We start from the raw sequence: 10,000 nt of genomic DNA, 5'->3' as shown, positions 1-10,000 counted from the left end.
CAGAGTGGTGGAGGCCTGCGCCCTGCTGCCAGACCTGGAGATCCTGCCTGCTGGAGACGGCACTGAGATCGGGGAGAAGGTGAGGACAGGGGGGTCTGGTGGGGGTAGATCAGGGAGAAGGTGAGGACAGGAGGTGGTCTGGTTAGGGTTAGATCAGGGAGAAGGTGAGGACAGGGGGATCTGGTGGGGGTAGATCGGGAGAAGGTGAGGACAGGAGGGGGTCTGGTGGGGGTAGATCAGGGAGAAGGTGAGGACAGGAGGGGGTATGGTGGGGGTTAGGGTTAGATCAGGGAGAAGGAGAGGATAGGAGGGGGTCTGGTGGGGGTTAGGGTTAGATAAGGGAGAAGGTGAGGACAGGAGGGGGTCTGGTGGGGGTTAGGGTTAGATCAGGGAGAAGGTGAGGACAGGAGGGGGCTGGTGGGGGTTAGATCAGGGAGAAGGTGAGGACAGGAGGGGGTCTAGTGGGGGTTAGATCAGGGAGAAGGTGAGGACAGGAGGGGGTCTGGTGGGGGTTAGGGTTAGATCAGGGAGAAGGTGAGGACAGGAGGGGGTCTGGTGGGGGTTAGATCAGGAGAAGGTGAGGACAGGAGGGGGTCTGGTGGGGGTTAGATCGGGAGAAAGTGAGAACAGGAGGGGGTCTGGTGGGGGAGAAGGTGAGGACAGGAGGGGGTCTGGTGGGGGTTAGATCTGGGAGAAGGTGAGAACAGGAGGGGGTCTGGTTGGGGTTAAATCGGGAGAAGGTGAGGACAGGAGGGGGTCTGGTTAGGGTTAGATCGGGGAGAAGGTGAGAACAGGAGGGGGTCTGGTGGGGGTTAGGGTTAGATCGGGGAGAAGGTGAGGATAGGAGGGGGTCTGGTGGGGGTTAGATTGGGGAGAAGGTGAGGACAGGAGGGGGTCTGGTTAGGCTTAGATCTGGGAGAAGGTGAGAACAGGAGGGGGTCTGGTTGGGGTTAGATCGGGAGAAGGTGAGAACAGGAGGGGGTCTGGTGGGGGTTAGGGTTAGATCGGGGAGAAGGTGAGGATAGGAGGGGGTCTGGTGGGGGTTAGGGTTAGATCAGGGAGAAGGCGAGGACAGGAGGGGGTCTGGTGGGGGTTAGATCAGGGAGAAGGTGAGGATAGGAGGGGGTCTGGTGGGGGTTAGATCGGGGAGAAGGTGAGGACAGGATGGGGTCTGGTTAGGGTTAGATCAGGGAGAAGGTGAGGACAGGATGGGGTCTGGTTAGGGTTAGATCAGGGAGAAGGTGAGGACAGGAGGGGGTCTGGTGGGGGTTAGGGTTAGATCAGGGAGAAGGTGAGGACAGGAGGGGGTTAGGGTTAGATCAGGGAGAAGGTGAAGACAGGAGGGGGTCTGGTGGGGGTTAGGGTTAGATCAGGGAGAAGGTGAGGACAGGAGGGGGTTAGGGTTAGATCAGGGAGAAGGTGAAGACAGGAGGGGGTCTGGTGGGGGTTAGATCAGGGAGAAGGTGAGGACAGGAGGGGGTCTGGTGGGGGTTTGGGTTAGATCAGGGAGAAGGTAAGGCCATGGTCACTGGTTTTGTAAGTGCTGGGACCCACTGGTATGCCCAGGGAAGAACCCAGGTTGTTGGTTTGAAACACCCCCTGTGTGCCTTGAGATAATGTATCCTGGTATACAGGTAGTGAACAGAGAACCCATGTCTGGCCTTGAGATAATGTATCCTGGTGTTCAGGTGGTGAACAGAGAACCCATGTCTGGCCTTGAGATAATGTATCCTGCTGTTCAGGTGAACAGAGAACCCATGTCTGGTCTTTAGATAATGTATCCTGCTGTACAGGTGGTGAACAGAGAACCCATGTCTGATCTTTAGATAATGTATCCTGCTGTACAGGTGGTGAACAGAGAACCCATGTCTGGTCTTTAGATAATGTATCCTGCTGTACAGGTGGTGAACAGAGAACCCATGTCTGGTCTTTAGATAATGTATCCTGCTGTACAGGTGGTGAACAGAGAACCCATGTCTGATCTTTAGATAATGTATCCTGCTGTACAGGTAGTGAACAGAGAACCCATGTCTGGTCTTTAGATAATGTATCCTGCTGTACAGGTAGTGAACAGAGAACCCATGTCTGGTCTTTAGATAATGTATCCTGCTGTACAGGTGGTGAACAGAGAACCCATGTCTGGTCTTTAGATAATGTATCCTGCTGTACAGGTGGTGAACAGAGAACCCATGTCTGATCTTTAGATAATGTATCCTGCTGTACAGGTAGTGAACAGAGAACCCATGTCTGGTCTATAGATAATGTATCCTGCTGTTCAGGTAGTGAACAGAGAACCCATGTCTGGTCTTGGGCACTGCCAGTATTGATGATTGTATTTTAACACGGGTGTCTTCCCTCCCCCTCCCCCTCCCCCTCCCCCTCCCCCTCCTCAGGGTGTGAACCTGTCAGGTGGTCAGAAGCAGAGGGTCAGTCTGGCCAGGGCGGTCTACTGCGACTGTGCTGTCTATCTATTGGACGATCCTCTGTCGGCGGTCGACGCCCACGTGGGCAAACACATCTTCGAGAAGGTTGTCGGGCCCCAGGGAGTCCTCAAGGACAGGGTAAGAGGTCGTAACCCCAAAACAGAGGTCAGGGTTTATAATAGGGATGTGGTTTGGATTTGGTATACTGTGTGTGTGTGTGTGTGTGTGTGTGTGTGTGTGTGTGTGTGTGTGTGTGTGTGACTGATTTTTGTCTCTGTAGACTCGTGCTGGTGACACTGTGTGTCTTCCTTTATAGGACGTCCTTGCTGGGGGCGGGACTACTCGTTAGGGGCGGGTCTACTCGTTAGGGGCGGGTCTACTCGTTAGGACAGTGACTGTGTCTTCCTTCAGACACAGTCCAAACAGACCAGACCCAGCTGGTACCTGGTTCCTCTACAGTCAATGAACTAATCAGACCAGACCCAGCTGGTACCTGGTTCCTCTACAGTTAATGAACTAAACAGACTAGACCCAGCTGGTACCTGGTTCATATTATACAGTCAATGAACTAATCAGACCAGACCCAGCTGGTACCTGGTTCCTCTACAGTCAATGAACTAATCAGACCAGACCCAGCTGGTACCTGGTTCATATTATACAGTCAATGAACTAATCAGACCAGACCCAGCTGGTACCTGGTTCCTCTACAGTTAATGAACTAAACAGACTAGACCCAGCTGGTACCTGGTTCATATTATACAGTCAATGAACTAAACAGACTAGACCCAGCTGGTACCTGGTTCATATTATACAGTCAATGAACTAAACAGACTAGACCCAGCTGGTACCTGGTTCCTCTACAGTCAATGAACTAAACAGACTAGACCCAGCTGGTACCTGGTTCATATTATACAGTCAATGAACTAAACAGACCAGACCCAGCTGGTACCTGGTTCATATTATACAGTCAATGAACTAAACAGACTAGACCCAGCTGGTACCTGGTTCCTCTACAGTCAATGAACTGATCAGACCAGACCCAGCTGGTATCTGGTTCCTCTACAGTCAATGAACTAAACAGACCAGACCCAGCTGGTACCTGGTTCCTCTACAGTCAATGAACTAATCAGACTAGACCCAGCTGGTACCTGGTTCCTCTACAGTCAATGAACTAAACAGACTAGACCCAGCTGGTACCTGGTTCATATTATACAGTCAATGAACTGATCAGACCAGACCCAGCTGGTACCTGGTTCATATTATACAGTCAATGAACTAAACAGACCAGACCCAGCTGGTACCTGGTTCCTCTACAGTTAATGAACTAAACAGACTAGACCCAGCTGGTACCTGGTTCATATTATACAGTCAATGAACTGATCAGACCAGACCCAGCTGGTATCTGGTTCCTCTACAGTCAATGAACTAAACAGACCAGACCCAGCTGGTATCTGGTTCCTCTACAGTCAATGAACTAAACAGACCAGACCCAGCTGGTACCTGGTTCATATTATACAGTCAATGAACTAAACAGACCAGACCCAGCTGGTACCTGGTTCCTCTACAGTCAATGAACTAAACAGACCAGACCCAGCTGGTATCTGGTTCATATTATACAGTCAATGAACTAAACAGACCAGACCCAGCTGGTATCTGGTTCATATTATACAGTCAATGAACTAATCAGACCAGACCCAGCTGGTACCTGGTTCCTCTACAGTTAATGAACTAATCAGACCAGACCCAGCTGGTACCTGGTTCATATTATACAGTCAATGAACTAATCAGACCAGACCCAGCTGGTATCTGGTTCCTCTACAGTCAATGAACTAATCAGACCAGACCCAGCTGGTACCTGGTTCCTCTACAGTCAATGAACTAATCAGACCAGACCCAGCTGGTACCTGGTTCCTCTACAGTTAATGAACTAAGGTAAATGGTAAATGGCCTAAGTGAACTATCTTAAATTATCCACCATCTTTGAAACGGACTCAACCTCACAAATCCCCGGCTGTCCGGTCTTCAGTCAGCTGTTCATTCAAAATATACAGTATATGTACTGTATATACACTCAGTGTACAAAAAATGGTCTTTCCATGACGTAGACTGACCAGGTGAATCCAGGTGTCTTTCCAAGACGTAGACTGACCAGGTGAATCCAGGTGTCTTTCCAAGACGTAGACTGACCAGGTGAATCCAGGTGTCTTTCCATGACGTAGACTGACCAGGTGAATACAGGTGTCTTTCCATGACGTAGACTGACCAGGTGAATCCAGGTGTCTTTCCATGACGTAGACTGACCAGGTGAATCCAGGTGTCTTTCCAAGACGTAGACTGACCAGGTGAATCCAGGTGTCTTTCCAAGACGTAGACTGACCAGGTGAATCCAGGTGTCTTTCCAAGACGTAGACTGACCAGGTGAATCCAGGTGTCTTTCCATGACGTAGACTGACCAGGTGAATCCAGGTGTCTTTCCAAGACGTAGACTGACCAGGTGAATCCAGGTGTCTTTCCAAGACGCAGACTGACCAGGTGAATCCAGGTGAAAGATATGATCCCTTATTGATGTCACCTGTTGAATCCACTTCAATCAGTGTAGATAAAGGGGAGGAGACGGGTTAAAGATGAAGAGGAGGAGATTTGGTTAAAGAGGAAGGGGAGGAGACGGGTTAAAGAGGAAGGGGAGGAGACCAGGTTAAAGAGGAAGGGGAGGAGACCAGGTTAAAGAGGAAGGGGAGGAGACCAGGTTAAAGAGGAAGGGGAGGAGACCAGGTTAAGAGGAAGGGAGGAGACCAGGAAGGGGAGGAGACCAGGTTAAAGAGGAAGGGGAGGAGACCAGGTTAAAGAGGAAGGGGAGGAGACCAGGTTAAAGAGGAAGGGGAGGAGACCAGGTTAAAGAGGAAGGGGAGGAGACCAGGTTAAAGAGGAAGGGGAGGAGACCAGGTTAAAGAGGAAGGGGAGGAGACCAGGTTAAAGAGGAAGGGGAGGAGACCGGGTTAAAGAGGAAGGGGAGGAGACCGGGTTAAAGAGGAAGGGGAGGAGACCGGGTTAAAGAGGAAGGGGAGGAGACCGGGTTAAAGAGGAAGGGGAGGAGACCGGGTTAAAGAGGAAGGGGAGGAAGGAGGAAGGGGAGGAGACCGGGTTAAAGAGGAAGGGGAGGAGACCGGGTTAAAGAGGAAGGGGAGGAGACCGGGTTAAAGAGGAAGGGGAGGAGACCGGGTTAAAGAGGAAGGGGAGGAGACCGGGTTAAAGAGGAAGGGGGAGGAGACCGGGTTAAAGAGGAAGGGGAGGAGACCGGGTTAAAGAGGAAGGGGAGGAGACCGGGTTAAAGAGGAAGGGGAGGAGACCGGGTTAAAGAGGAAGGGGAGGAGACCGGGTTAAAGAGGAAGGGGAGGAGACCTGGTTAAAGAGGAAGGGGAGGAGACCTGGTTAAAGAGGAAGGGGAGGAGACCTGGTTAAAGAGGAAGGGGAGGAGACCTGGTTAAAGAGGAAGGGGAGGAGACCTGGTTAAAGAGGAAGGGGAGGAGACCTGGTTAAAGGAGGATTTTTAAGCCTTGAGACAACTGAGACATGGATTGTGTCTGTGTACCATATCGATCTTCAATCTGTCAATTCAGCTAAAGTCCCTTAATATACTGGATCTATTTAAAAAGCCCTACTCTGACCCTCTGTGTGTGTGTGTTTCTGTCTCCGTAGACTCGTGTCCTGGTGACCCACGGTCTGAGCTTCCTGCCCCAGGCAGATCTGATCCTGGTGATGGTGGAGGGAGAGATCACTGAGAGGGGCTCCTACCTGGAGCTGATGGCACGGGACGGGGCCTTCGCTGAGTTCCTCAGGACCTACGCCAACAAAGAGCAGGAAGATGACGAATCAGGTGACATATGTTATCTTCATCATCATCATCAGCAGCTAGCTAGCTACATCTCTACACTATAGTTATTTAATGCATTACATGTAATCAGTTACTTCCCAACCCTGCCTTTCACTGTTGTTTTTCTAGTTAATGTATTTTTACGTTTGTCTCTTTCTCATCTCCCTCATCTCTCTCTTCTCTCTCCTTCTACTTTCTTCTCTCTCCTTCACTCGTGTATTTCTCTCTCTTCTCTTCTCTCTGTCTTTCTCTCTCTTCTCTCTCTCTCCTCTTCTCTCTCTCTCCTCTCTTCTCTCTCTCTCCTTCACTCTGTCTTTCTCTATCTTCTCTCTCTTCTCTCTCTCCTCTCTTCTCTCTCCTTCACTCTCTCTTTCTCTCCTCTCTCCTTCACTCTCTCTCTCTTCTCTCTCTCTCTCTCTCTCTCTTTCGCTCTCTCTCTTTCGCTCTCTCTCCTCTCTCTCCCTTCGCTCTGTCTCTCTCTCCCTTCGCTCTGTCTCTCTCTCCCTTCGCTCTCTCTCTCTCCCTTCGCTCTCTCTCTCTCCCTTCGCTCTGTCTCTCTCTCCCTTCGCTCTGTCTCTCTCTCCCTTCGCTCTGTCTCTCTCTTGCTCTCCTTTGCTCTCTCTTGTGCTCTCTCGCTCTCTCTCTCTCGCTCTCCTTTGCTCTCTCTCTTGTGCTCTCTCGCTCTCCTTTGCTCTCTTGTGCTCTCTCGCTCTCCTTTGCTCTCTCTCTCTCTCTCTCTCTCTCTCTCTCTCCTCTCTCATTCTCTCTCATTCTCTCTTTCCTTCTTTCTCTCTTTCTTTCATCCCCCTTTTTTGTCCTGTCTGCCATTCAGAAGAGGGGAGGGAGGAGGAGGATACTGAAGGTTTGATTGGTTGTCTGTCCCCCTAGGAGACTTGGGTTGTGTCCCAAATGGAACCATATTCACTATGTAGTGTACTTGTTTGGACCAGAGCCATATGAGTTCTATGTAGGGAATAGATCGCCATCTGGGACACAGCCTTGGTTTAGTCAGGGTCTCTATCCTAATACAGGCTACCTCTCCTTGTCTCCTCCCTATTCCCCTTAACAAACACTACTGATCTGGACTGGTAGCTTTGTTCCACCCTCCTGATCTGTTAGGAGAGCACAGGGGTCAGGCTACAGGACTGGTGTGGAGATAAAAAAAATAATTGGTTTAGTTGGGTGGAATTCCAGGATTTTTTTTTCACATCAGTATCTCTGATTTCAGATTGTCACTCTTATCTGAGGGTATGAGGTCACTGATCTGAGGGTATGACGTCACTCTGATCTGAGGGTATGAGGTCACTCTGATCTGAGGGTATGAGGTCACTCTGATCTGAGGGTATGAGGTCACGAGGTCACTGGTATGAGGTCACTGATCTGAGGCTATGAGGTCACTCTGATCTGAGGGTATGAGGTCACTCTGATCTGAGGGTATGAGGTCACTCTGATCTGAGGGTATGAGGTCACTCTGATCTGAGGGTATGAGGTCACTCTGATATGAGGGTATGAGGTCACTTTGATATGAGGGTATGAGGTCACTCTGGTATGAGGGTATGAGGTCACTGATCTGAGGGTATGAGGTCACTGATCTAAGGGTACGAGGTCACGAGGTCACTGATCTAAGGGTATGAGGTCACTCTGATCTAAGGGTTTGAGGTCACTCTGATCTGAAGCTATGAGACAAGGGTGGTAGGCCATGTAAAGGCCGTGTAAAGATGGCCCTGCAGTATGGACACACAGACAGCCTGGCTCATGCATGTGTTTGCATGTCAGCTACACTACAGCAGCACTCAGAGAAAACACAGGTCCTCCTGGTCCAAGCCCATGTTGTTTTCAACTCTACAACCTGACACTTTGATGGGTGGGTTCTGGGCTGGATGGCTGGGAGGAGGGCTGATTGAGTGATGATTGGTGGGAGGAGGGCTGATTGAGTGATGATGGGTGGGAGGAGGGCTGATTGAGTGATGATGGGTGGGAGGAGGGCTGATTGAGTGATGATGGCTGGGAGGAGGGCTGATTGAGTGATGATGGCTGGGAGGAGGGCTGATTGAGTGATGATGGCTGGGAGGAGGGCTGATTGAGTGATGATGGCTGGGAGGAGGGCTGATTGAGTGATGATGGCTGGGCAATGGGCTGAGGCTGTGAGGTGTCAGGGTTGGGTGGGGCTGGATCCTGGGGTCTGAGTGTGATGGGGAAGGAATGCATGAGATTCGGGCTGGTGTTGACACAATTTCACAGTTTGGGTGGAAATGTTCTGATCAATTTGAATGGGTTTTACAATGCATGAAACCAGTTGAGTTATACAGCATCTTGTCAAGGGTTTGAAGACATAGAATCACTTTTTGACATGAGCATGGGGTGATGTTTAAAACCATTTAGTTGTGACAACACGGAGTTTATCTCACTGGTATCATTACAACGTGATATCAGTGATGCTGGATGAATACCCTGGTTGGTATCATTACAACATGGTATCAGTGATGCTGGATGGATACCCTGGTTGGTATCATTACAACATGATATCAGTGATGCTGGATGAATACCCTGGTTGGTATCATTACAACATGGTATCAGTGATGCTGGATGGATAACCTGGTCGGTATCATTACAACATGGTATCAGTGATGCTGGATGGATACCCTGGTTGGTATCATTACAACATGGTATCAGTGATGCTGGATGGATACCCTGGTTGGTATCATTACAACATGGTATCAGTGATGCTGGATGGATACCCTGGTTGGTATCATTACAACATGATATCAGTGATGCTGGATGGATAACCTGGTCGGTATCATTACAACATGGTATCAGTGATGCTGGATGGATACCCTGGTTGGTATCATTACAACATGGTATCAGTGATGCTGGATGGATAACCTGGTCGGTATCATTACAACATGGTATCAGTGATGCTGGATGGATAACCTGGTCGGTATCATTACAACATGATATCAGTGATGCTGGATGGATACCCTGGTTGCTTATGATGTATTAAGCACAGCTCTGGGGTCAGGTTCAGTGTGCTTCCCAAAGGGCACCCTATTCCCTGTAAAGTGCACTGCTTTAGACCAGAGCCCTGTATAGTGCACGACTTACCTATTCCCTATATATAGTGCACCACTTTTGAACCGGGGCCCCATATCCCCAATCAAAAGTAGTGCACTATTTAGGGAATAGGGTGCATTTGGGAAACATCCTTATGCTGTATAAAGAAGTACAGACGGTACGACTTCCTCGCTACGAGCCACTCCACTGTTTATACAACTCTTAAAGTTCATTTGAACTATAAGACATCTAAAGATGTGTTGAAATAAGTTCTCTCCAGCTCAGGACTCCAGCTCTGCGTTTGGTTTGCTAACTTAATAAGTAGCTGGATGTCAGGATGAAGCGTCTTGGTTACAGCAGAGATATTCAACACCCCCCTTCCTGGATTAAGATCCCTGGTGCCTAAATTGTTTTGTGTGTTTTTTTTGTTTTGGAAACAGCGCCCCCTTGTGTGCACTTCCGGTAATACCGTACACCTCGGTATGGTACAGAAACATATGACATTCAGGAGAGGTTGGGTTAAACACCAGAAGACACATTTCAGTTGAATGCATTCAGTTGTACAACGGACTAGGTATCTCCTCCCCCTTTTCCCATCTGGATACTGCTCAACCCTGCTCCTTAGTTTCTATCCTAGTAGTTAAGGTTAGGATTG

General features: G+C 49.5%; 1 protein-coding gene across 1 annotated transcript in view; it reads left to right on the top strand.

Moving 5' to 3' along the window:
- Positions 1-10,000, top strand: part of abcc1 (ATP binding cassette subfamily C member 1 (ABCC1 blood group)) — a 73,741-nt gene that overhangs the window by 37,152 nt on the left and 26,589 nt on the right. Inside the window, 4 exon segments of the mRNA XM_065010971.1 lie at positions 1-79; positions 2,394-2,561; positions 6,120-6,297; positions 7,127-7,156. The exon segment at positions 1-79 is cut by the window's left edge and continues 98 nt beyond it. Coding sequence (XP_064867043.1) covers positions 1-79; positions 2,394-2,561; positions 6,120-6,297; positions 7,127-7,156 — 455 coding nt within the window.

This window comes from Oncorhynchus nerka, linkage group LG26 (genome assembly GCF_034236695.1).
Source record: "Oncorhynchus nerka isolate Pitt River linkage group LG26, Oner_Uvic_2.0, whole genome shotgun sequence".
Lineage (NCBI taxonomy): Eukaryota > Metazoa > Chordata > Actinopteri > Salmoniformes > Salmonidae > Oncorhynchus > Oncorhynchus nerka.
Note: the sequence above shows the minus strand (reverse complement) of the source record. Positions and strands in the feature narration are given on the sequence as shown.